Source organism: Aulonocara sp. 'chitande type north' Nkhata Bay, linkage group LG7, assembly GCF_057382095.1.
Source record: "Aulonocara sp. 'chitande type north' Nkhata Bay isolate Kocher_YH1m ecotype deep benthic linkage group LG7, A_spYH_male_GT1.1, whole genome shotgun sequence".
Taxonomy (NCBI): Eukaryota; Metazoa; Chordata; class Actinopteri; order Cichliformes; family Cichlidae; genus Aulonocara; species Aulonocara sp. 'chitande type north' Nkhata Bay.
This window is the reverse complement of record NC_141350.1, coordinates 66221594-66249285: the sequence shown is the minus strand read 5'-3', so window position 1 is coordinate 66249285 and position 27692 is coordinate 66221594. Positions and strand designations below refer to the sequence as shown.

Genomic DNA, 27692 nt, shown 5'->3' with positions numbered 1-27692 from the left:
TAGAATATTTAAGTAAGAGCGCCAACTGAAAAATTACTTGTGTTGTTTAGATTTTTTCATTTGGTGTTACTTCGAAAGGTGTAGATGTGGGGCTGTAGGTATTCCCATGTTATGGGCAGATTTTATGCGTTCAACATGCTAATCATTTATGCAGACTCTGCAAATAAGTGTCACTGTTTATGTGAATGTAAGTAAATTAAGCTGAAAAGACAGAAATATCTCACTGTGTAGTTTAGGTTGAGACCAAATGCATATAAGATGTAGAATCTGTTTAACTCAAGCCATTATAATTAAATTCCATTCAATTCAATTTTATTTACACAGCACCAAATCACAACAACAGTTTCCTCAAGGTGCTTTATATGGTAAGGGAGACCCTACAATAATGCAGAGAAAACCCAAACAGTCATATGACCCCTATGAACAAGTGCTTTGGCCACAGTGGGAAGGAAAAACTCCCTTTTAACAGGAAGAAACCTGCAGCAAAACCAGGCTCAGGGAGGGGCGGGGCCATCTGCTGTGACCGGTTAGGGGTGAGGCGAGAAAGACGGGACAAAAGACATGCTGTGGAAGAGAGAGATTAATAACAACTAATGATTAAATACAGAGAGGTGTAAGTGGAAAAGGGGACTGAAGAAGAAAAATCTAGAAGCCCAGACCTGTTGTAGTGTAACTAAGGGAGCATTCAGTCACCTGATTAAAACCTAACAGGTCCTAGCAGGTCATAAGGTTGGTGGTTCGATTCCTGTCTGCTCTAGTGCTTGTGCAATGGATGAATGAGGCAAGTTGTGTAAATCTTTGAGTGCTCATATAGAGAAGAAAAATCCAATATAAAAACCAGTCCATTTACCTTTTACATGGTATAAATAATAAAAAAATGACTGGCAATGTGCACATTTACTCACGTGACACAGTTACAGTGTAACTCCAACAGGTGGTCTGGACCTGACAGCAAATATATCTTACGTGCTTCTGCAAAGAGTTCAGGTTTATGTGGCGAAATACTTTCTGCTTTCAGAACAGCACCTTTTGTGTTGCTCTCCTAGCTGCAGCTTTTCAACACTGTTTGTGCTCATTATTAGCTAGACAATTCATCTGTACTATTAGCATAAAGAAAATTATGTTATAACACTAACTGCTGGAACCATATCTTCTCCCTCCCTCCTTCTTTCTTTAAAAATAATAATGTCACACTTCAGAGCACGATCCCAGCTGATACACTCCAGCTGGTTTAAGAATTGTTGTTATAGCTGCTTCCTGCTGTGGACTATCAGAGTGTGTAACCTTTGTGAGTTCTTTGAAGTGAGTGAAGTAAAAAAATGTTCATCAGTAGCACGAAGAACAGGTTTGTGTTTGAAACAGAAGATGATTAGAAATAAATAGTAAAATTAGAGCTTCCAGTTGCACACTGACCAGTTCAGTCAATGAGCCTAGGAGTGAATTTCAAAGTAAAATGTTATCTGAGGATGATTGCTCACTTTGCAGGAAGTTCCTGACTCCAGCTGATAAAGATAATCTGTTCACCATCGATCACTTCCCGCTGTGGTACCGCCTGGCTGTAGAAAACACTCCTGGAAAATTCTACTACTACCCAGTGAATGACAAAGGTTTGTTTGTGACGAACCCCTGAACACGTCTGCAGAACAAAAAGTAACTCGTTATCATTGAATTACTGATAAGGTGATCTGTAGTTAATGTTGGGCGAAATGTTTTGCCCCTCAGGAGTGAAGTACATCATAGCGACGACATCGGTGACCGTGTCAACCGAGGGAAAGACGGCCATGGCTGGAGGTGAGTTTCAAACAAGTGGTGGAAGAGCTATGATGTTCACCTTCTTCATCTTCATCACAAAAACACAGCATGCACTGTCATTATCGCGTTTTCCTCTTGCTTTAGTTGCTTACTGTTTCCTTTATTAATCCGTGACAGCCAAAGCAGATCAGCGTCTAACAGGGAGCTGGAGTTAGCTGTGGAGACCAAACATGTTTATTTCTGTTGGAAAATAAGACATTTTAACATGGGAGTCTATGTGGGCGGAGTCACTTTAGAAGCCAGCTGCGAGTGGCACTTTGAGGAACAGCAGTGGCCATATGCTGACCATTTTCAGTTCTTCTTGAGTCGGGCAAGAGCAAAAGATAATGATGAAGACATTGAAGGTCATACAGTGGTCAGCAAGAATCCTCACTCAAATCGCTTTGTGTGGGATTTTTACACCACGTGACATGAAGCATGTGGTGACGCTGCCTGCAACAGCAGCGGCTATCGTCTAATTAAACTGTAACATGCAGTGGAAATGAAGTTCAAGGTAACTCCTCCCCGGTCGAAAGCAAAGGAGAACACGACTCTCAGAACTCTGTAAGGAAGTAGTCCTCTCACTCACATTTAAGAACAGCGATTTAGAGGTTGTGAAATGGACCAAAAACACTTCTTTAAAAAGAAAAAATACCCAGTTTAGATAAATAAAGAGTTTATTACCTTCAGCATGATTAACAGTCCTTGAGTTCAATTACACTTCAATTTATTTCATGTGCTTATCACATGTGAGCTGATCTCCTCACGCTCTTTCTTTACTTCACAATGTTGGAGATAATAGTCATCGCTGTTTCGTTGTGCTGGATTAGAAGCTGTTGCAGCTCTAAGCTTGCCCTCTAGGTGGCAGTACAGCTCTAGTATTGTTTGAATGCAGTTAACCTGTGATGAAGCTTAAAGCAGCGTTTACCTGACAGCAGCAGAACTCTGATGTGGTTCAAAGTGTTTGTTGTTCTGAGGAGATTCAGCGGGGGCATCCACCTAACACAGGTACAAAGAATTACTCTGCAGAATGGGGAATGTAAAACACGCACAGCTGATTAAGAGAAAAGTAATTTTTTGCAGCTCACATCAAGAGAAATGTCACACATTCACAGACGTTTGTACTTTTTGACTTTGTGCTTCTTGGGCTTAGATCCAAAGACGGGAACTAAATGTAGATTCATATTTCTAAAGAAGAAACACACATGAAGGGAAAGTCAAGGTGCAGAAGTGCCAAACAGCAGCTTGAGAGAAGTTTCAAAGCTGGCTGAGGGATGCAGCGCAGGGAATAACAATTCACAGAGCATCCATACATTAAAAGAAGTACTGCAGAATCACAGCTTCACTGGATTTAGTCCGCTCCATTAAGCTGCACAATCAGTCCCCACCCGGAGAGTTTCGCCCAGTGAGCTGCAGGGTTTCTCTCTGCAGACCTCGTCTCATCAGTGATGAGAGCTGAAGTACAGTGTGTTAGAAACTGCTGATTCGATAACTGTGCACGAAGCCGCTGGCCTCTTTGGGCGGCGTTTCCTCCAGTGAGGTCGGGGATGACGTCTGCCCGTCTTCCAGGTCGGTGTCAGCTCCAGACTCAGCCATCAGGGGCTGCCCGCGGCTCTTCATCTCTTTCTGGTAGCGGGCTACCAGCGAGGCGTAGACGCACCCGTAAGTCGCTGCCACCACCATCATGACGCACACTGTGCCGCACACAACGGCCGCAACTACCTGCGTGCCCTGTGCCCGGCGGACGCTCGCGGGTCTGTAGCGCTGACGGATGCAATCATCGGCACCTCCGACCCGGCCGGGCGGGCAAGGAGGCCGGGTGGCGCCTTCCTTGGTTGAAGTCTGGAGGCAGTAGCTGAACATCTCTGCTGGCACGCTGCGGATGTCCCTGCCCTTCAAATCCTCCGGGAGGCTGCACTGCATCACATCTACCTGCCCATCTATAAAACAGATGGAGAGGGGACACAAAAACAAGGGGAAAGAAGGAGGAAGGGAGAAAGAAGGGAACCAGGAGAGACAGGGAAGGATTGAAAGATATAGAGGTCATTGTACTCTTAGATGTCTTTGCTCAGCATACATCCATCCTGCAGAGCGGAGATTAATTGCTTAGATTATACACCCCAGACTCGCTCTGGTAAAGTCTTAAAGTATTTGAGATATGGAGAGGCCTGCTAACAGCCCTGCTCACCCCTGTAAATCAACCACTCCATCCAGTGCTTGAAGTCTCTCAGCTTGCAATCGCATTTCCAAGGGTTTCCTACCAGCAGGAGGTGCTGTAGCCCCACCAGGGGTTCAAATGTGACTCTGTCCAGGGTGACAAGCCGGTTGCTGGCCAGAGACAGCCAGGTGAGTCTCTGAAGCCCATCCAGCAGGCCCTTGGGCAGCCACAGGAGGCCGTTGGAGGACAGATCGAGTTCCTGCAGCTGCCATAGCCCCTTGAAAACCTCCTTGCTCAATCCAATACTCCCCTGACTTCCATTGAAGGCCTCGACTGTCACTGTGCTGCTATTGAGTTTACTGAGGTAGTTGGTGGACAGGTTTAAGCGGCGCAGGCTGTTCAGGCCTAGGAAAGCTCCTGGCTGCACGGTTGAAAAGTGGTTCTGGGAAAGATCCAGTACCTCCAGGCTGCTGAGGTTGGACAGCTCAGCTTTGCCCAGGAAGGTGAGATTGTTCTGGGGTAGGTGGAGTGCCAGAGAGTCCTGGGCGAGCAGCCCAAGGATAGGCGTCAGAGAGAGGAGTCCAACAGCAGTGCAGTCAGTCGTATTGCCATAGCAGGTGCAGACACCAGGACAGCCTGTGACGGAACCCAGAAGTCCCAGCAGAACCAACACCAGAGTGGACAGAGCCACGCAGACTGGAAGACATGAGAAACGAACAGAATAACAGCGTCTTTTACACTGCCAAAACTATCAGTACATCGTTTAGAAACATTTAAACCTCATGCATTAACTCTGTGAAGCTATATTCGGTTTAATGTTGTAAACTTGCAAGCCTACTTCCCTCAGTTCACCTAAATTAGCTTTTTAATGAATCATAGTAGATTTTCCTCTGTTATAAGCAGATCACTTGATCACTGAAGCTCAGAAAGAGAGCGATGTAGAGAACAGTGTGCTCCACATCTCTTCATAAGAACAGGAGCCTAAATGAAGGCATCAGATTAATTCCTGCAGTGATTCATGTTGACGTCTCAGTCACCAGTGCTGGAGTCTCTCAGGTTTGTCGGCACACTTAATTTTAGCTTTCTGGTAGGTAAACTATACATTATATTTAGGTGAAGATATAGGTTTTGTATAGTATATGAAGTGGACTCACCCAGTCTCTCCAGATGACTTCGTCCATACTGGTGCTGGTTCTTCATGTCTGCCACATCAAATCCACTGAAACCTCAGGCTGCCATCCAGCTGTTCTTTCTCTCGGCCGGGTCACGCAAACTTTCAGCTTTGGAGAGTGTCCTGAAAAAAATGTACATGCAGAGCTAAACATGAATTGGAGTTGCAGATTGTGAACTACTATTGAGATCTTTTACAAAAAATAGTTGCAAATATTATTAATCAGCACAAGACTGTAGCCTAAAGGATTAGGTACATGATTAGTTTCAGAAACACAAAAAAAATATTTTATGATATGAGTCAAAGAGTATAAGTAAAAGTTATAATACTACCATAATGTTTAGTTTCAAAATGTACTTAAAGAACTTAACGTAACTTAAGTTCATAAGAATGTATATTTCTTTAATGCTGAAACATGAAGATGAGCTAAACCTTTACAATAAATAAATAAATAAAGTCTGATATTTCCATCCAAAAGTAAGGTAAAAGTGCAAAGAAATACTGCAGTATAAGTATTGTGTGTATATAGTATATGGGCATTGTAATAGTACCATTACTAAGGCTACTGAAACAAATGTAGGGTTCAGAGTGAAAGGAAAAGGTTCATGTATCCTGTGTGTATGCGCCCCTCCCCCTACACACAGAGTGGAGAACAAATTTTATCCAAAATATGAAAATCACTCATTCAAATGACTTCAAACTCGGCACTCCACTTACTCGGGCTCCCAGCCGCACACACAGATAGTTTGAAGAGAATTGATGAGTGGTTTTGGAACTAGATAAAGAAAATATGAAACTACATACAGACATACTCATAGCGTCCAGTGACCGTCCTAGCCATGTCTGTTAGGTAAGACGAGAAGGTGAACTGGACTTTAATTTGGGAACTTTGGACGACTGGGGGAAAAAGCCGCCCTTTTAGAATAACAGGTCATCTTTGTGATGCTTTATCTTTATTCAGGTCTTTATTCCAGGGCTTCAAACTGATTGTTTCCTTTCTACAAGCCTGTTTAATTTAAATCACAAAGAGTGCAGCTCAGTATGGAAGATTAAGTGGAGTATGTCAGATTAAAAACTGCAGACTTGTGCTGTAATGGGCAGCTTTTTTGCACGCCCTCAATCCTTTTCATTCTTCTCCTTTCTTGCTCAGAGAAAACGCACAATGCGCTTCATGCTGAAGTGGAATAATCCTCTGTGTTTTCATCCACCAACATCGGAGGAAAAGTCATTGCCAACTTTTGTCTTCTTAACGCCCACTCGCAGTTCCTGTACGCTGTGGATACAGTACAGCATTGTTTCACACATGCAATCAAGAAAACTGTTTACATTTTTTGACGATTCTCTCTTTTTTATAAAAAAAAAAAAAAAATCGTTGACTTTACTTCTCTTGATATCTTTGGATGTTTGGGGCACTTCTGATATGCAGAGGAAAGTGTGCAGGGGGAGATAAAGCTGCAGTGGAAAAAGAAAAGTGCTGTCACTCCACCATCCATCTTTAACTGCTGTAAAGAGCTGGAGAAACGCTGCCTCAAGGTCTTTCTTTTGTTGCAGGTCCTTCTTTTGTTAACTTGGCACAAAGATGTCCGTCACTCTGCTGTGAACTGTGTGAGGCAGAAAGTCGCCTTCGGGGCACAACTGACATTAGAAAACAGGGGAAATTACAATGCAGGTATAGAAGCGAGATAATGGCTCCCTCAAAGAATATTTGACGTCACTTTACATCATCAAGAGACCAGGGGAAAAAAATCAGGGCCTTCATCCCAGGATGATATTGACAGGCACATCCTCTGTGTATGAATAGAAGATAATGTACTGTAAGTACTGGTGCTCAGAGTGTCTGCAGGATTAGACTGTCCTCATCAGAAGCCGTCACCTCAACAAAACCAAAGCAGAGGCAGAGTAACCCCAGTCTGTTGGCTTTTCTGTTCTGCACACTGTGAAGGGGAGTGAAATGAGAATCCTGCAACCAGACTTTGAGGGACAGCTGTCATTTGCATTTGATCTTCAGAGTTGCCCTTAAGAGGATGAGCATGCAGAATCACCTCTGATGCTTTCTGATGTTGGTGCTGGATCCGAAGTATTTGTAGAAAGAACAAAATCTCACATTGTATAAATCCTTCAGGCAGAGCTGAACTCGATGTCTTTATCCAGATCCCTTTACTTTGGGATTAAAGTACCAGTGAGCACCCTCGGTGCTCTACACTCGCCCACCGCTGCACACTCAAACACATGCGCAGCTGCGAGCCGAGGACCAAAAACAAACGTAGGGGCTGGTGTGTCATCTTCTGTTTATCAATCTGTGAAGTTGCTCCTGGCTGCTTTTCTGCTGTTTCTCTCCTCAGTCGTTCGCTCCTTGTAGCTCGCCCTCCTCTCTGCCCTACTTGGTGTCTCCTTCTTTGGACTTTTAAGGACACCCCTGAGCGCCAGAGGCTGCTGGGTGAAATCAAATTTTCCCAGTGGGTTTATTCATAAAAAAAAATACAGTCTCTGAGACAGTCAAGGAAAGACTGCTGGTTTTTTTCTGATGGAGGCTTTTGATGCTAGCTCTGGTAAATACCTGAGTTAGTCTATTGTATGAATCAAAATGTCTATATAATGGAAGCAAATATTTAAAATATAAATAGGATAAAGCTTTAGTTGCATGTTATTTTGCAGATTTTAAACTCCAAATCAGCGGTCCCCAACCTTTTTTGCACCACGGGCCGGTTTATGTCGGACGATGTATTCACGGACCGGCCTTTAAGGTGTCACAGATAAATACAACAAATGAAACCAGTATTGGTACCAAAAAAGGAAGATTTATTCATAACACACGGGAAAAGACCCAGGGAAACCGAGTTAAAGATAAAAACGATTAAAAAATAACGATAAAAACTTCACACCCGAGCCTCAAATCTTGTAGCCCGGTACCAAACGACTCATAGTCCAGTACTGGTCCGTGGCCCAGGGGTTGGAGACCGCTGCTCTAAATTAAAAAATAAATAAATAAATACTAATCAGCAGTGTACAATGAGTTAAAGTCATCTATAGCTACAATGCTAAACCGATGAATATATTAATGGATCAAAATTGATGTTCCAGGAATGTGTATTAAAGTTCACCCTTATTTCTTCCATGGGAAGTGGGAGGGTAAGTAGCAGCAAGGTGCTGCTAATCAAATTACGTGAGTAACTGATCATCAGCAAGTGTGAGCAGCTCTATTAAAGCACAAGTTTTGTCAGTTTGCTGATTTAAAGTATTTAAGTGTTCTGTGTTAAAACATTCTCAGCAAATTCACCCGGTGCAATGGTCAGAGAACAACCCAAAAGCTCCATCTCAGACTCTACAGGTTAGCTCAGTGAGCATGTTAAATGTCGAAGTTCATGACAGTACAGTTAGAAAGAGACTGAACAAGTATGGCTTGTTTGGAAAGGTTGCCAGGAGAAAACTCTTCTCTCTAAAAAGGACAGCACAGCTTAGGTTTGCAAAGCTGCATCTCAACAAACGAAAAGACTTTGGAAAAGATGTTCTCTGGACCAAAGTGGAGCTGTTTGGCAGTAATGCACAAACAGCTTATACTAACTGTCCACACGGTGATAAGGGCCTGATGATTTGGGTTTGTTGTGCAGCCACAGGATCCAGGCACCTTGACTGAGTCAGGTGTTCTCAAGCTAAACGTGAGGCCAACTGTCCAACAGCTAAAGCTTTGTCCAAAATGGATCACACTACAGGGCAATAATCTCGGATGCTGTGGTGGACCCTTCAGAGAGCTGTGCATAACTAAATGTGGCAAACCTCAGTGAACTGAAGAGTGGACCAAATTCCTCCACAGGGATGTGAGAGATTGATAAAGTCGCGCAGAAAACAGTTTCTGCAACTTGTTGCTGCTAAAGTACAAAGTCCTGTGAAATCCTCCTTTTCACATGACTACTACTGATTCTATCAGGATGCTGAAACATCTTCCTTATTAAGAATTATTATGACTTTTTCTTAAATACAGAGGAAATATTTGTTTCCCCACTTTGTTTGGCATTGAAACCATATTTTACAATCTTTAGTCTCTGGTGTAGTGCTACTTCTATGCCAATTTTCTACACTGCATTTATTTCAGAGCAAATATTCTGATTTCCTGTGGGACATCTCTGCCTTGTTCTTGGTCTCCTTCTCTTTTCCGCACCATTTAAAAAATCCTGGAGACGCCCCAGAGACTGAGACTTGCAGTGCCAGTATGGCCTCTGAGGATCTGCAGAGAAAGTATTTCATCCTCTCCTGTGCTTTCCTACGTTCTGATAGGTTAGAAGTGTAAAAGTGCACTTTGCATGCTCTTCTACACCGAGCCCGGAGAAGCATGTTTTTGATATACATGTGTATATATTTTCTGGGGCCATAAAGTACTAAAGTTTAATATCCAGCTCTACTAATCACACAATATTGGGTTGTAGAAGTCTTTGAAATAATTGCGTTCCTGTGGTTTGAGCTATACTGTAATATTCTTTGTGGGTTTTATGTCTCCTCAACGTTCAAACGTTTCCCACCCCAGAAGCCCATATTCCTCCTCATTCTGCAGGACACAGCATGGATCCTCCCACAGTAACGTCCCAGTAAAAGCTTTCCCAGTTATAAAAACTGAAGCAAAATGTTCCTCCGTTCCTCCTGTGTTTCAACTTTATGGAGGTTTTGTGAGCAAACGGCTGTTGAGTTGAAGCAGCTTGTCAAATGCACCATCAGCCAGATTAGACGCCACCCACACAGATGCGAGGGGTCGCAGATTAAAACCCCAGTTTCAATCCCTGAGCAGGGCAGATGCCTGTGCAGGAGTCCAGATGTTGTTTAAACATCTGATCCCAGAAAACACCTCCTCCCGCCCCGCCCGCCCGACCCGACCAGCCTCTGACCCGCGCTGTCTCGGTTTTTATTATCGTGCTATTACCACACACACATCTGCTGTTTTTATTTGGCCTGTCAGTTAAATCACTTTCACAGCGGTAAACAATATACAGCCGATCTCCTCATACACACTGAGCCACTCTGGTAACAGCTAGCATCATGCAGCCATGATTTTCTTTTTGGAGAATGTCACCTTGTTGGTTGTTTCTCTGCAGCAGTCTAAGTTCCACACTGAGTGGGTCTTCCTATGTGTATACCAAGGAAGTGAGTTCCTTGGTTTATTTAAGTTGATGCACGAGCTTAGTTATTATAATCCTAAATGGTTGCTTTGTAGTTGGGTTAGTTTAATCAGACATACTGGCGATTGGTAGCTGTAATACAACCAGTTTTATACCCATTTATTAGTGTAAAATTGCTTGTTGTGAACAATGACACAAAAATCCAAATATTTACTTAATGTTGGTGAATAACAGTGTAATGCTTGACAGGATTTGTCTTTATTTCAGTACCATGGTTAGCTCCTGGGGTAGATTAGCAACAAGCACTGTAGCCTCTGCCGGTCTTTTGCTGTGAATCGCTGCTCGCTAACACATTCAAATAAGTTTAGCATTGTTTTAACACATGTGCTGTCCTGGGGTCATTTTTGAACCCTGAGTACAGCAGGTGTATGGCAATCGGGAGGACATTATGAGGGTTAATTAACTGCTTTTTATCACTAGTTTAAACAAGAAACAGACAAATAGTGACTAGTGAACACCCTGGAGTTCTACCTGGGCTTTAATAGGTTAATTCCAGTGTGTTCAAATAAATATTTTCTTATCATTTAGCAGGTTACATTTGTATTAATGGACTGACCTTAAAACCATTCCCCCCGACTCTGAGATTAGTGGGGTTCAAGAAGCGAGCGTCAGTGAGGTTTGAATTAGGCCGCGATGTTTTCACAATGCAGGTGACGTGTGTGAATTATTGGGGATAATTCAGAGGATTTTGCTTTGTTTCAACCATTAATGAATGAAAGTCACTTGAATGACTGACTGAAAGCATTATGTTATATGCATGTGCTAAATTACTGGGTGAAATTGATGTTTCAGTTATCCTTCCTGACATTTGCTGAAGGTAAAAGGCTGCAGGGCTCTGTGACATTTTACCTTTAGTTATTAACTTATCCCCAAGCTGTAACACCACAGTGTTTCTTACAGACACTCAGTGCTCCAAAAATCTGTTGTTGAATTAAGGTGAACTGGAGTTTCCCCCTCAGCTCCACGTCTCTCTGATCAAATTAGGTTTTTGTCCCGCTGTAACTGCCAGCAGTGGTTCTGGTCATTAAATCAGACCTTGAGGCTTCAAAAACATTTCCTCAAAAACCTCTTGATCGTTAATGCTGCTCTTATTTCTTTATATCATCTTTTTATTGACTGTGCAGTGATTCTAACAACAGCCTTCTCACTTAAAGTTCTCTCTTTAAGCCTTTCATTATCTGCTCAGGCTGAAATGGTGTAAGACAAATCAGCAAACAGCTTTCCACTTATGTGGAAAAGTGGAGGGTTATTATCTCGATTTAAAACTCCACTGTTCCGATTTTGTCATTGAAGTGCTGCCATGTGACGTTCCCTGCTTCATCTGCAGTGCATTGCCATGCTTTTCTGGGCTCTAACTTGGCATCCGGCGAGCTGCTTAATGGCCTCTGACAGGCAGTCTCTCCCCCCCCCCCCCCCCCCCACCCCCCCCCCCCACCCCCCCGTGGCTGCACTTTTCCTCCAAACAGCCTGAGAATGAGGCATCCGAGCGTTGGGTCCAAAAGGCCGAGAGCACAAACACACTGCAGCATCCACACTGAGGCGGGCAGGGAGACAACAGGGAGCAAGTAAACAACACGCACACATACACACACTGAATACATGCCAAAAGCGTGCGCGCACGCACGCACACACACACACACACACACACACACACACACACACACACACACAAGCTCACTCCCACACGCGTTTAGTCTCTCTTTCTATTAAAAGCATCAGCTTGTACTCTGCATGGCCTGAAGTATGTGGACACCCAAAGATTTCAGCCGTGTGTGTTGGATGAACGGGGGACTCCAAAGTCTGGACATTAACGGGCGTCACTAACATCCTGGTTTCCCATTCAAGCTCGTAAAAATTTGTGAAGTCAAACACTGATGCATGGTGATGAGGTCTGGCTCACAGGCAGGTTTCTGTGCAGATCTCCACACCACACTGGAAAAATCATTCCTTTATGGCAATTTCCCAGTGTGTGGGGGGAGATGTCATATTGAAACAGGAATAGGGGCAAACTGTGGAAACCCAAAGTACTCATTACATGCCCTACAGCTGCAACAGTAAGTCAAGATGCTATTTTAATCTGTGGGATACGGGACACGTTTGTCCAGTTTCACAATGGATTAAAAATGGAAATAATCATCATGAATGAAATGAAAAGTTGCAGGTCTGGCAGAGAGATGAAACAGGCTGAAACAAACACTAAGTTAAAGTTACAGTGGACGAGTGTCCACTTATTTCTGCTCACCTATTGTTCACCCTCATGCACACAAGAGCGGCTCACCATCTGCTGCAGTTTCAGCCTCCAAAGAGAGAAAGAGGAGAGGAACTGTTCTTTTTCTCCTTCATCTGCAGCATTCGGTAAAGGAGCAGCTCTAAAGGCAGCGATTTCTGGATTCTGATTGAACCAGCTTTCTCTCTTCAAGGGCACAAAGTGGTTTCGGTTTAAAAGCCAGAGGCTCGAGTCTTTGTTCAAACCAGAATCTGGAGTTTTATTCCGGATCAAACACAGCTCACATTCGTTCTCCTCGTCTTCGTTCACGTTGCTCGCTGTCTTGGCTTCCTCCGATCGTTGTGCGCTCTGTCCAGCACACACCCAGCCCACCGACTGAGGACGGGCGAGCCTCTGTGTGTAAAAAAAGAGGGAGAGAGAGAGGGCTAGGGAAGCCACATGCTGCTGCTAATGCTGCGTGTGTGCGCGTGGGTGTGTGTGTGTTGGTGCGCTGGAGCACCCGTCCTCTCTGTGTTGCATCGAGTGTGTAATGTGCATTAAAGCTGTTTGACAGAAATAGTAACAGCAGAGTGCGTTGCAGCTGCAGGCTGAGCTCTGAATGAAGAGAGTCGGAGAGAAAGTAATCGGTAGTATTTCTTCACGGTACCTTAACTGCTGCATGTGCCAGGGCGGCAAATTTACAACGTGCTAGAGAGACTAAAACAATCTAATTTGTCAGAAGTATTAGTGTTTATATGAGACATCTTAAGATGGATTTATGGAGACGATACAAAAACTTTGACTTCAGGTAACTGCTGATGCAGAGCACTGATCCCATATCAGTGTTAAATTAATAAGGCAGACCCCAATCTGGTCCACTGGACGGCTATGGAAATGTGTGTGAGGGCATAAACTTTTAACTGTTTTATGGCAATTCCTGCTGATAAGGAGCTCCCCCACTGACGTTAAAGTAAATAAGAACTAGATGAATAATTAAATGACAGAAAATTCTTGTTTTTCACAATCTACAAGATAAATTTCTAATTTTAACAGTGTGGTTTCAGTAAAAAATGGACAATGGACTGTGAAAAAAACCAAAATGTTCCATTTTATAATTACAAGAAAGTATGTGCAATGAGCTAACAGGACCTTGTCTGTAATTTTACACATTCATTTCTTACAATTTATGCCCAAAGAGTCATGCTTGACAGACTTTTAATGTACTACAGCAGCATTTCTTTGTCATGTAGGGAAAAAAATGAGATTTATTATTGAAATTGCACTTTTTTTTCCTTCAATTTAAATATATCAGGGATTTACTGCGCAGTGAGTTTGACATCCCTGGAATAAACTTTATTTATCATTTTGAGGAAAATGCTGGGACTCATCCTCTTATGTTTGAGGCAACGTTAGGCTCAACTTAAACACTTCTCTCCTCACTTAGCAACAAAGTATACCAAAGGTGTATCACATTCAAGAATATAAATGTACTGAATTTCTCTTTGTTAGTAAAAGAAAAAAGAAAAGAAAGGAAAATTACTTAATAATTAGACAATCATACACAGAGTGGAGCAGAGAGACACAGGTGGCATAAAATAATGTGTCGATGACAACTTGTCACATCAGCTTAATTAAAGTTTCCACCCACAGACTGTCTGTGGTTACATGGGACATAATGAGTTAACGAGCTAAGTCAAAACCTTTTGTACACAGTCAGAGAGAAGCTCTTGGTGTATGTGACGATGTGGAATACCTCCAAACTGTTCATCCTTGCAGTTAGCATCCTCCGTGCTATGTTAGCTCTCCGATGCCAGATGCTGAAATATGCATTTCTAAAAATATGTCAGTTTTCTGTTAATCTCCAACCTCTGCGAGGGAAAATATGTATGACCCGACCAGTTGGTGCTGGTGATTGCACTTGTCTAAATGCACTTGCTAACTAACCACCAAGGATTAACTTTAAAAACAGTGATACCAACCAAAAATTGAGAATGTTCACCTTTTAATATAAAAATTTAAGCTGAAACTAGTGCATTTTAAATGGAACAACTTTTACTTTCAAAGTCAGAGTCATTATACAGACTACAATCAACCACGGCAACCTGTTAGCAATAAAAGCAATCACAAGGAGCAGCACCATATACCTCTTTTCCACCAATTTCACCCCGCAAGCAACCTTCTGGAACCACCTGTCAGGCACTCGGGTCTCACCTCTGATTGGTTGTCTCTGTTTGTCTCGGGCCATAGCCTGACTGTTACTGGGGCTCTGCAGCCTGCTTTGCAACCCCGCTCCCCCTTTTCAAGCTGTGTGACTTCATCAGTGTTATATCTGCTGCTGCTATCAGTGCCTGCTGTGGTCTGTGTTGGGGGGGTTTGCCTCTCTGCTCGTGTATGTGTGTGGAAGAGCAGGGAGGTCTCGGAACAGACACATGCTGACAAGTATAAATTAGTGAAATGGAAAGAGAAGGAAATAACCACCCTCTTTGTACTAACGTGGTCCTGACTGAACTAAAAATAATGAGTCTTACTGAAGCACAGTGAAAGATGAAATAGCAGATGTAAGTAAAGATAAAGAAAGAAAACAGAGCAGGCCACTCGGGGCTCTTACTGCATCGTCAGATTTGCATTTCACATTCATAAAAATGGGTTAGATAAACTATATTGATCACTGTGGTGAAATCATCTTACCTCAGCAACACTGTAGCACGATCCAGAAACTACAAATGCAGTTATCAAAAACAATAAGAGAAATTTTCAAAGATTGCTACTGTAGGTAGAAATTCATATGTACAGGCCAGTAAAGGTATGCATAAGTATATGGAATATTAAAGAATAAGATTAACACTATAAACAGAGCTGACAATAAATTGGATCATAAAATTTTTATGTTCTGAGTGGTGCTCTCAGTTTTTCAGCACACTCAACACAAATGAGAAGTTGGTGGTCTATTAAAATAAAACGCAGGCTTCAGCTACAGATTAAAATACTCAGAGACAAAGGGAGAATAACTGTTACATGAATCCCTCAGTATTTGTGTGTATTTTTACTTTATGTCAAGAAGCATGAATAAATGTGGTGCTTGTTTTGTCCCGTCCTTGCAGACTGCAGCAGAAACAGTTCAGCTGCAGCTCTGAAGGGCGGCGATAAGGACGCTGCTGACAGGAAAGGAGAAAAAAACTGAGAAATGAAATCAAACGGCTGAGCAAAGCCGCAGACCACTGAGTCTGCAGAGAGGCTATTTTAGAGGAATGACTGAGAGTGATGCCTTAAGAGGTTTAAAAGACCCAAAGGTCAGGACACTCCCCAAACACAAATGCAGTGTCACATTTCCCCCTTCTGCTACGAGCCTGCTATTACACACTGATCTCGGGGGGTGTCCCAGTACTGTACTCTCTTAAAGTACAGACAGAATTTCCTTGCTGTCCAAAGGCTGCATCATCAACCTGCAGCCAGCAACCTTTGAACTGGCAGAAGCTGATTGTTTTTTGGGACTAGCAGAAACAAATTTTAGGCACAATATTGACGTGACATCATCCTTTAATCCCTTAAGATTACAGTTATGTTCACATCTGTGCCTTTATATGGATACTTTCACATATTTGTCTACCCAAATGTGACATTTTAGTGTAAAATGCATGTAAGAAATATGATCTTGTTCCTATTAGGAGCTGTTGTTGTTTAGCCTGTGGCTAAATGAAGTCTAACATTACGCCTATCTGCAATTTTCTCTTTATCAGCAGGGCTCTGTTCATTATTAGCTTGCTGGTGCCTGTTTCCCCATCCAACAGTGACAGATCAACTTCATCCGTCCAATAATTCTAATCTTTTGCCACTGTTTTTGGACGGATGTTCACATTTAGGACAGAGAAGACAGATGGTTTGAAAGAGGAGTGAAAGAAGCCATCTATGTCCACTGTGAGCGACCGTCTTTGAACAGAGGCGGTGGTTTACGACACCAACTGTCTGCCATCTATAATCCGCCCACTCAGATCCTGGGCTATCTGACCTCAGTAAGTCACATGATAGAGGGGGCTAGGTCTCACAATGGGTTCACCCGAAACCTTGACTGATTGTGACCTACACCCGTTTTCACCGCTTGTTTGATTAGGTAGAGGATCAATAGGGGGTCCGTGACCCTCTTGGGGACCAGTGTTGGTCAAGTTACTTGAAAAAAGTAATCAGTAACTAATTACTGATTACTTCCCCAAAAAAGTAATCCCGTTACTTTACTGATTACTTATTTTCAAAGGTAATTAATTACTTAGTTACTTTTTAAAAACACGATTTACAACCTGAATAGATGATAAAGCGATAGATCTTTCAGCCCAATTCTACTTTTTCTACATAATCCATCATACAAAATGTAATCAAATGGAAAAGTCTCTTTTTAAAACTTGTTTTATTAGTTTTAATCTTTTAACTTTATGCATGAAGCAAAAATTTAATTATCTGCAACATTCTCTGACTGGAAGAAATTAGTTTAACATTTAAACCTATTTTCTGCACATTCCAGCACATAAAATAAAATATTTTGTGTGTTTACACTCAGTCTTTCAAATAGATGCAAGTAAAACACAGCAGAAAATAAATAAAGTCAAAGACTCAGCGGTCCTGTTGCTCTATTTTCACCTGTAAAGCAGGAGTGCGGTAGGCGGAGGTTTACCCTGGTGCAGGTGTGCCGCGGTCAGTTGAAGAATCCGCAAGTTTCTCTGTGAGTTTCCCATTACGTCGTAGCTACTCGGTGCTTGCTCGGAAGTTTAGGGTTTTTTTTCGCTGTAAAAAGAAGTTTTCTTCCCACGCACAGCGGACACTAATGTTTTTGTCACTTTTTATGGAATCAAACTCAAAGTAAGGTCAGTACTTCCACGCTTTAAACGCTGCACGCTCATACTCTCTCCCACAATCGATATATGATCCATTGTTGATCTGCACACAGCTGTTGTCACTAACGGCGCACTCGCTTACGTCACTATCGTGAGACATTCTGGCAAAAAATCAAGGTTTTAGTAACGCAGTAACGCAGCGTTCCTACGGGAAAGTAACGGTAATCTAATTACCGTTTTTGCAATAGTAATCCCTTACTTTACTCGTTACTTGAAAAAAGTATAAACAGAGATGGGCAGACTGCCCATCTCTGTTGGGGACACTCCCATAGGGCTTAAAATCTGGGACTCTCCACCATTTGACCCTAGAATTGAAGAAGCTTCTCGGATGAGAGGTGAAACGTCTTCAAGCAACTTAAAGAAGTCCAGACGCTTTTTTCCCCAAGCTCTTTAGCAGTGTTGGGACTAAGGCGTTATTAAGTAACGCGTTACAGTAACTACGTTATTATTGTGGTAACGAGCACGGTAACTAGTTATTATGCCAAAACCGGGAACGCGTTACTCGTTACTGGGAGTTAGATAGGCTCATTATTCGTTACTTCGTGTGGTGGCTATCACGGAGCTTCCACAGATTCAGTAACATTAGCAAGTGGTGGAGGCCAGCAGGTGGATGAGGGAAAGGGGAGGCAGGAGGAGGAGAGACCCGAGGCGGCTGCCGGTCCGAGTGTGAACTGAACTTCAGGTAAGAAGTTATGACCTGCAGTCTCTCTGGGTCAGATATAAACCAAGTTTAGGTGGAGTTTATTTTCGTTACGCTGACTTTTTACAGTCAGTTACAATAACTCTTACTGCCTACTAGCTAGCATGACGGAGTTTCTACAGCTGGGTGGGTGCTATGATGTTATTGATGTTGAACTTTATTTTGTTCATAAGGTTAATTATTATGATGCCAACCATCCCGTAAAAAACAGAATCGTCTCGTACTCAGAGAAAATATTAGCGTTTCTTATTGAGCTGAAAAGGAACACAGTTTGTCTCGTAATTCAGCTACAATGAAAAAGACACAAAGGTGGAGTTATTCTGTGTGGGGGGCACAAAGAAATACTTTTCTTTCTTATTCTCATTTAAAATGTCTCGCTTTTAAAAAATAATTATCTGAATCTTACAACAAACAATTGATAGATTGATGCATATATACCATCAGAACAGTGAACATCACTGTCACAACAGTGTTTGTTTTCATTCAAAGGCTTTATGATTTTTATTATAATGGCGGGCCAGTCTCTAGTCAAAATGCCCGGGCCAATTTTCTGTCCCAGTCCAGCCCTGTATGCAGCTCATCTGCAGTCTGGTGTTGCCTACATCTTCCTATTCGGAAGGCAGAATTTCAGAGTTCTGAGTACAATCGAAAGCACCACGACTGCAGTTTTTGTGTTGGATGTAAAAGGCGCACATGACGCTGTGACGTAGGCTAGAATCATGGCGGTCAGGCGTGGGATTTCTCTCGTGGAAATATGCACATTATTTTTTCCTTTCTATTGGTAGGTGGCACAGTGCACTTGTGGCAAGTAAGCAAGCTAGAAGACTGGCAAAGTTATGGAAGCAACACATTAACAAGAGAATTCTGAGTAAAACCAAACTTACTTTTCCTAGTAACTAGTTACTTTGAAAGTAACAAGTAACTTGAAGTAACTGAGTTACTTTTGATAGAAGTAACTAGTAATGTAACTAAGTTACTAATTTAAAGTAACTTACCCAACACTGCTCTTTAGACTACGAAGACCTGGATGACTGAGAATCTTCACAGACATACTACCAAAGATACTTCTGTCAGTCAGATTATTCTGAAGAGGTCAATGATTCATTTGCCAGCAGCTGCAGAGTCTGGAGTTAAGATACTTAGCAAGTCCACTGGCAACGTTACCTGTAACATGAAAAACCAAACAGCCTTCCTGCACATGACTTCTTTGAGCTCTGTTTTCAGTCTCCACCACTCTCTGTGGGGAATATCTAAATGAGCTTTTTATCTGCAAAATACTCGTTTCATTCTAGTCTTTCCATTTCTGGCTGCCAAGAGAGTGTAAAGGGGCTTTTTATGCCTCTTACTCTGGAAACTAATAAGAGCAAAAATGAGGGTAAAATGGTGTCCAGACAGCTAATCAATGTGCTACTGCACTACTGCAGCATCAGAGCAGAGTCTGCAGTCGGTGGAAGGCTCAATAACTAGCAGCTCAATAACAAGCAATGACCACAAATAAAAGCTTTTACGGCTGCTCGGCTTTTCCAATAATACCAGAACACAAGAGGCTTGACGTGCCGCCTCGTATCTCTCATCTGTAGGCTGCAGACCAGCTGCCTGCGCGAAGAAGAGTTTTCATTATGAAAGTGACAAAAACAGTTTCAGATATTAAGTTGCTGTGAGGTGAAACGACTCCCACAGGTCCTGTAACGGGGAGGTTACCAAGTAATATACGGAGGGCGGAGGTGCCAGGTCTGACTGGATGTTGGAGTCTTGCTTCAATTTTTGTCAAAATCCAGTATTGACTGGGCTCATTTATCCAGAATAAATAAGGGAGGGTTCAGGACCACCTATCCAGCCCTAAATGTATCAAAAAGGAAAACTTTGATCTTATGAGTAGAGAGGGTGTGTGTCTCCTGAAAGCAAGCTGGGAGCTGGCCCCACAGGAGAGGTGTCTGCCTCCCATTCTACTTTGAAATGCCCCGTGCTGGCACGAATGGTAACGAGATCATTCACTCTGACAACAAAGCAGAAGTTGATCCAGTTTTCTTTTCCTCATTTTCGATGTTGTTGTTTCGATTGATTTCCTTTGTTTCTCGTGTCCATCTGTTCCCGTCAACTATAACGTGTTCCTCCTGTCCACCTTGTAGACACTCATTCATTACTGCTCATTAAAGGCCTTCAGCAGTGCCTCTCTCGGCGCCTTAGACTTTGTTTGAAATATCTTCACAATAACCCAGCATGTGAGCTTAAATCCATTCAGATCTGTGCACACTTACTGACTCTCATTTATGGTGACGGTAACATCTTCGAGTGTCCTTGTTGTTAGTTATAGAGCACTAAGAAGAATATTTTGCAGGTTGATAGTGTTTTTGTTCAAGTCTTATTCTCACTTTCCTTGTCCATTAGCTGTGTAATTGTTCTCATCCATCAAGCTTTTTCTTCTCTCACAGCACTTTTACCTTTGAAATGGATGGTGGTAATTAAAACACAGACCAAGAGTTTAAGACAGATGAAAGCAGCTTTTTAATTTTAGTTATCAGCTTTTACTTTCACTATAAAAATGACGACTCCTGGAAAAGTATTTAAAAAAAAACCCTATAGTTAAAGCACTGAAAGAATGAAGGGTAAAGCAATATGAAATGTCATGACTCACAAAACGTAATTTTTCAAAAGAAGAGTTTAAAAGTGTTTTCAGTGATGGCAGGGTTTGAAACTTTCATCTCTTCAGTCATGACAAAGGAATCCTTTCAGATCAGTTTGTACCAGTTTTAACCTCAAAGCAAAAAGGAACGAGTCATCCTGGAGACTCGTGCTGAGAGAGGAGGCAGATCTGATTAATAACTTTGGGTTAGAAATCTCTGGGCTTAATTAATAATATTTGAAATCAATTCTGCAGGGAACAAACAATCAGAGCAGTGTCGTCCAAAATGCGTTCATTGCCTCATGCTTTTAGATTAGCCGAAGGCCTTAGAGGGATGTTTTACTGATGCCAAAGAACAAGAAATTACCACAGACTACCTACAATTTAGCATGTGACATACACCATCTAAGGCTTTACCTGCTTTAGATGCTTTGGTTTGGTTCTACTGCGTGACAGAAATGAAAAAACATCAGCTTAAACCAGCTCAAAAGCAAACAAACACAAACTAAATTACAGTGCATTATATGACTACTGTACTTATATGTACTTACAGGGATGGCTACAGTGTCCAAGATCAGTGATTGGCTGTCAGGTTGGCACATTTTTAACTCACTCACACTTCTGTAGGCTTCATTCACTGAACACAGCCAATCCAGTGTGAGCATGATCATCTTGAATGTTATATTATATCCACCGAAGAGGGGCCTGAAAACTGAAGGCTCTGCCTCCCATTCTACTTTTAAATACTCTAGGAACAACAAGTAGGCCTGCAGAGCGAGAGCGAAGTGCTCTAATAGGGTGATATGGTACTACAAGGTCATTAAGATAAGATGGGGCCTGATTATTTAAGACCTTGTATGTGAGGCGCAGGATTTTAAATTCTGGATTTAACAGGAAGCCAAAACAGGAGAAATCTGCTCTCTCTTTCCTGTCAGGACTCTTGCTGCAGCATTTTGGATTAACTGAAGACTTTTCAGGGAGTTTTTAGGACTTCCTGATAATAATGAATTACAGTCGTCCAGCGTAGAAGTAATAAATAAATGAAATAATTTTTCAGCATCACTCTGAGACAGGATGCTTCTAATTTTAGCAATACTGCAAAAATTAAAGAAAGCAGTCTTACATATTTGTTTAATATACATGTTGAAAGATAAAGGATTCATCTAAACTATGAATCATGTAGAGCTACTCTAGAAAAGCACTAGATGAATCTGCTTTGAGTTACAGTTTGTACACACTAATTGAACCAATGTTATTCATGCGAAGGTTTCAGCAAGTGGTCAACTGGGTTTTAGTGAAGTCTTTAGACACATCAGCCCAGATTTAACTTGACACGGATTCTCAACAGAATATAAACTGTTCCCCGTTCAACATGCTCCTAAATGCTTGCTGTGTACTACAGTCTGATGCTCACAGTAATGAAGCTGCTACAGAGCATTACCCAGAGATGTGTCATTACCCAGCCTGCAGGGAGCACACACACCATCAGGCTCATCAGTGTTTACATCCCTTCATTGGCGTCAGGACACGACAGAGGTGAACCGAGGGTCGAATTGATTTCCTGTCCACCTCCCTTTCCTCCACAAACACAGCAAAATGTTCAGCGCCGCCTCTGCAGAGTCCATCTTACCCTGCGTCTGTCTTAATGCTGCGCGTGTCTCTGTGTGTTTTCTATTTTTAGCTGTCGGGCTGCAGATGTCCTTGGATTGGCTGGAAAAGCGGTTCTGGGCCATCGCCAAGCAGGTGACCGCAGGACTCACTTTCACACAAACACACATTGTCTGATTTCTTTCATTTTTGAGGTCATTTCATTGACCTGTGTTTATTGTCTAGAGGTTGACAGGAAGTTTAAGTGACTTTTCCCTTAAAAAGCGGGCTGAAGCTGACTACAGAAACACAAACCAGTTAAAGGTGTTGGTGGAGATTGTGTTTTAAGTGTACCTTAGAACATCACAGCCAGGCATTTGCTTCCTACCAAAACCTTTGAAATGTTTCTAATTCCTTATTTTGTAACCTTTGCTGTTTACATGTAGAGATTTTCTCTCATAATCTCTCAGTTAGGGGTCACCATATGAATTTGTCAGAATAATGTGACAGGCAGCAGCATCTGTTCAAATCAAGCACTTTAAGTTACGAGTTAATGTCAAACCAAATGCAGGGTCCGCTTAGAGAGACCATCCACCTTGCAGTGGTTCTTCCGAGCAGAAATAGAAACTGCAACAGTTCAAGATAGTGGATTTGATGTCTGTCAGACTGCAGGATGACAAATGCCACACCGGGGCTGAGGATTTCTTAATATCAGAGATGGAACTTTCAAAATAAGAGCATGGAGGACAGCAGAGCGTATTGGAGGAGTGAAAAAGACAAAGAAAAAAGACACTAAAATCAGTTGCTAAATATATTTGAGTCTCATGCCAGCCCACATCCTACCACACATTTAACTGGTATATCTGATATACTGTAGTTGGTATAGTTAGCTGCTTTATTTGTTGCACATGTACAACCGTCTTTGCAACCCACTTTTTCCTTTTGTGCAGTTTCTAAATAAAGGGTTAAGTGCTCTTTATATTTAACATAGCATTCTGACTTCGAATGGGCTTTGTATTTGACTTTTATTAATTAATTAAATATCTCTAAAAAAAAACCCAGTTGGCTTATGAAACTGGTATTTGTAAATGTGTGTATATGAGAACGATGAACTGGAGCAACAAACTGCAAAGACAAACACCTGCCAGTCAAGACTAAGGGCCAACTCAGCAGCTCAACTCAAGCTGACATTAACATTAGCTCAAAGGCTTTAATTGCCTTTTTTCTAAAGTGGATAAAACATGCGGATGTATTTTAATTTCTTTGTTTCTTTCTTATTTCCTGCCCTGATTTGGTGAAATGAAACATGCACTTCCTGTTACAGAACTCTTATTCACACCATCATTTTCAATGGATGGAGCAGCTGGGATTTCAAAGACCACGGCACTAGTTTTCTGTCAAATTCTGCTAAATTGACCCTGAACACAGAGACTTCCTCAACATGCACCTGGGGCCCGTTCTTCGTACGTCGCTCACTACATCCAAGATCAAATGACACATCCAAGATCAAACCATCGCGCTAACCGTGAGCTCGCTAATCCGGTTCTCCGAACACACCTTCCGTTGACGATTAGTACAGCTGGACGCAGTAATGTGACATCACTGGGTGTCGTAAAAGGGGCTACGCATCGATAGTAGAAACATTGATCGGCAACCCTCTGATTGGTCGGCGAAAATGTCGAAGGAGCGCGCTCGGCTCGGTATTTTTCGGCAGCAGAGCAAGAACTCCTGAGTGAGGGATTTCAGGAGTTTCAGAGTTTAATCAGAACGCAAGGGAACACTGCAAAGGCTGCAAAAGCAAGGAGAGAGGGCTGGCAGAAAGTTGCTGACAAATTAAACTCGTAAGTAATTTAATAATAATAATAATAATATATTGGATTTATATAGCGCTTTTCAAGGCACCCAAAGCGCTTTACAATGCCACTATTCAGTCACTCTCACATTCACACACTGGTGGAGGCAGCTACGGTTGTAGCCACAGCTGCCCTGGGGCAGACTGACAGAAGCGAGGCTGCCATATCGCGCCATCGGCCCCTCTGGCCAACACCAGTAGGCGGTAGGGTAGATTTATTATATTACACTATATTATCCAATATTATATTACATTATATTATATTGTTATATTATATCCTCTTTCACATTAGAGCCACGACAGGACCCACTAGAACATGGGAACAAGTAAAAGTGAAATATAAGAATATTCTACAGAATGGTAATATTTATCACTTATATTGCTTTTCGTCTCTTGGAAAGAGACCCTGGAATAATCTGTTTGTTTGTTTATAACAGCAACCAAGAAAAGGGCAGAGCAAAAAAAGACAGGTGGTGGTCCTGCACCCCCTCGTCAACAAGTTGGTTAAGTAAATAATATCCTCACGGGAAAATCGATATCTCTCAATGAGCACACTGTCGCGCTGAGCTAAAGGATCCTGTCTGTCCCGCAATATACGCTGAATTCTGAGGACTCTCCTTATCAATCTTGCACCTTCCGCAATGGGTTGCTCGCGTAAACGGACAGGACATGGCTGCGACAGACTTCCCAAATCCACCTTGGCTTTTATAGCCGTGGTCTCTCATCTTGATTACACGAAGTAATTTACAATTACTACTCTGAAATATGAATTACATCTGTAATAATCACATACATGTAATAGAATGTTAATAGTACATTTCCCTTTTTTAGGAAATGACCCGTATGTATCTGTGTGACATCAATAAAAGGATCAAGTGCTGCATTATCTTCAGTTACATTGATGTTATTTATTTATCGCTGTTGCTTTCGTATAAATGAAGCGGACATACCTGCGTGGCCGCGATCTAATCCTGTTTACATAAAGTAAACCTGCTCCCGAGCAGGTTTACGCTTACGGCTCTGTTGCTATGACAGCAAGTCCCGGATGAGCTTCGGGGAACCGAACGATCCAAGATCACGCGAAATCGTCAACAATCTAATCCAGCTAACTTACTTAGCGAGGTACGAAGAACAGGCCCCTGGTGGGAGTCTGGCATTGATCGGATATTGATGTTACAGCACTGATAACTTCATTGCAGAATAGAATTGAAGACTAACCGATTCACAGTTGTGTTACTTTTCTATGTCCTCTGATATAAAAACTAAGATCTGACTGAATATACAGTATCAGAGGACAAACAGAGGCTTGTTTTTAGCATCCTAATTCCCTGCTGAACTGTATTCTGGCTGTGACCTTGTACAAACTGTCTGCTGTTGCAGGTTTGATCTGAAACAGTGCAGACTTTTGAGAATATTTAAAGCCAGAGGTGCTAAAATGTAAATAAGCTATCAAGCCATCCAAGTTTTATATCTCCGCCCCCTGTGGGATCATAAACATCTTCGTGGTGGAGATGCAGCTTCGTCTGCAGTTGGGCCAGAGTCTTCCAGGTAGTTAACAAGCAGCACCAAATGTCACCAAGTTTCCAAGGACACAGAAGAGATTCTTGCTTGTGACTGTTCAGTTATAATCCTCCAGATTCAGAGGTCATTTTTTCAATTTTCCTTTTTGTTCATTAGAGAGCAAAAATCATTAAGTGTAGGCGATAATTCTCTCCGACCTTTCATTAGGATTAAACCAAAATGTGCATATAGAATAAAGTCAATAAGATCAGAAGCTAGTGGATTTCATTCTTAATAATACATCAGAAATGGATTGTGCTCTTTAGTTAGTCCTGTTGGGTCATTTAGTCTAAAGAGGTCCCATTTTTGCTCATTTCCTTCTCCATGTGTCTCTTCTTGGACTTATTAAGCTTTTGCACAGAAATATCAGAAAGTGGGTGATGTTGGTACTACAGCAGACCACCATCGTAAATGACGTCTGTTTATCCCAACACAAAACAGAGTGTTGATTTCTTTTCAAGAAAGACCCTTAAGTAAATTATAACAATGAGCTTTGGTTGTAATGAACTGTGGTGCAGATAATCCCTCAGATGGTTGAACCAAACAAGAGATGTAGGCCCAACTCCAGTCTGGCCCTCCAACCTCTCCCTGAGCTGTGAAAAGGACTGAACATTAAATGTTTCAAAGCAACCAGCATTGTGGAAATGGGCTGTAAAGCGCTCGCTCCAACACCAAGTCTGCTTCTTGCCAACCGCACTCTGAAGGTGCTGCAGCCTTTTCATGTAAAATATCGAGGTGTGATTAGATCAGGATTGTGACCGAAGTAAATAAAAGTGGCTTTCTCTTCAACTTGATTATTCATCTGGTTTCTGACTGTATTTATCCTGTAGCTTTGAGAAAATCCCCACAAAAAATTGACCTGACAGCACCTGGCATGGTGAGGAATAGTGTCTCCAATCAGAGGAACAGGAGCTACAGGAGATAACAGGACCAAATCCCAGCCACACATTATCTAATAGTTAATGGTTTTGATCTTGATCGTCTCTGTAATAGATGTAAGAAGGTGCTAATTACAAAACCTTTTTCCCATCTGATAAAGAGAAGGAAAGATTGCTGCTGTATTTCTACCTAGTGACTCCAAGCAGAGGTATTTTTGTCATGGACTGGAACGACTGCAGAGCACAAGAAGAGCCCCTTATAATTTAGGAAACAGACTTTATTTTTTTCCCCCTGATGGTGAAGATCTAATAGAAGCAAACTGAGCTCTGCAGGTTTCCTTCCTGCTGTGTAATAAGCTGAAAATTGGCTACAAACTTTTGATCCTGTTGAAAAAGTTGTCCCCAGAAGGCCGGCTAGTATTACACTCTCTCCGCAGGTCTTTGACCTTGCAAACGTCCCCCCCTGCAGTTAAGTGAAGCAGAAGCAGAGCTGCAGATGTCCCGTGGAGGTTGATGGTGTAGATAATGTTATTAATAGGAGCTGACAGCTGTGACGGGCTGGATTAATGTATTTACAGGATAGCTTCAGTGCCGACACTAACTCATCCGACCGACTCAACACATTTACATTCTCTTGCAGCTGATTTACAGTTTCTGAGCTTCGTAACGTGTCATTCCCTTTCAGTAAAAACCTCTCAGCCTCGGTGGAGTTTAAAGTTTGGGGATTAGAGGTTCTCGTCTTCAAAACAGGATGTAAAAGTATGCCTTCTTGCATTTTTATAGCAGAAAACTGATCCTGGCGAGTGGAAACTGAAGCTGTTGGTGCTCTTAAACCAAATGATGGTGTGTGACCCAAAATAAAACCACATCTTATGCAAGTAGATGCTCTTTGTGACCGTTTAAGCAGATTAAAGGGATCATTTAAGGAAGCTCGATTCAAAAATCTGAATTTAAAAACTGCAGCAGCGTGAGGGTGAAAGCTGCTGTCATCCGTCCTCACCTGCATCGTATAAATTTTCTGTGTTTATCACAGAAACGGATTCACAGCCGAGCTTTAGTTTTCTGCAGGATGCCAACATAAATGTTGCTTAATGTTTCTCATTATCTCTAATTTCTTA

The 27692-nt window shown here is 42.1% G+C and overlaps 2 protein-coding genes across 9 annotated transcripts in view; one reads left to right on the top strand and one right to left on the bottom strand.

The window, feature by feature from the left end:
• Window positions 1-27692, top strand: part of LOC147326709 (voltage-dependent calcium channel subunit alpha-2/delta-4-like) — an 80478-nt gene that overhangs the window by 35835 nt on the left and 16951 nt on the right. For all 7 annotated transcript variants that reach the window (XR_015130501.1, XR_015130502.1, XM_086302076.1 and 4 more), the window contains 3 exons: window positions 1486-1607; window positions 1723-1791; window positions 22379-22440. Coding sequence is in view for 5 of the 7 variants with exons in the window: in XM_086302076.1 (XP_086158202.1) it covers window positions 1486-1607; window positions 1723-1791; window positions 22379-22440 (253 nt within the window). In the remaining 2 variants the exon portion in view is untranslated. The remainder of the gene's footprint in view (window positions 1-1485; window positions 1608-1722; window positions 1792-22378; window positions 22441-27692) is intronic.
• Window positions 2412-13027, bottom strand: LOC147326710 (leucine-rich repeat-containing protein 52-like). 2 transcript variants are annotated; one of them, XM_086302082.1, is made up of 4 exons: window positions 12528-13027; window positions 5104-5243; window positions 3980-4645; window positions 2412-3731 (listed from the first exon to the last, which is right to left on the bottom strand). In XM_086302082.1, exons 2-4 carry the CDS (start codon window positions 5147-5149, stop codon window positions 3262-3264), a joined length of 1182 nt encoding a protein of 393 aa, XP_086158208.1. In that variant the 5' UTR covers window positions 5150-5243; window positions 12528-13027; the 3' UTR covers window positions 2412-3261. The 2 variants fall into 2 exon arrangements, with proteins under 2 accessions (XP_086158208.1, XP_086158209.1); XM_086302083.1 differs by having other exon boundaries at window positions 12564-13027.

What these genes read in the sequence shown, in the direction of transcription:
- LOC147326710 (XM_086302082.1), bottom strand. Translation starts at nt 5,149, where the DNA reads ATGAAGAACCAGCACCAGTATGGACGAAGTCATCTGGAGAGACTGG. An exon ending in AAGTCATCTGGAGAGACTGG is followed by an intron (nt 4,646 to 5,103) that starts GTGAGTCCACTT and finishes CATGTCTTCCAG; the next exon opens with TCTGCGTGGCTCTGTCCACT. An exon ending in GGAGTGGTTGATTTACAGGG is followed by an intron (nt 3,732 to 3,979) that starts GTGAGCAGGGCT and finishes TCTGTTTTATAG; the next exon opens with ATGGGCAGGTAGATGTGATG.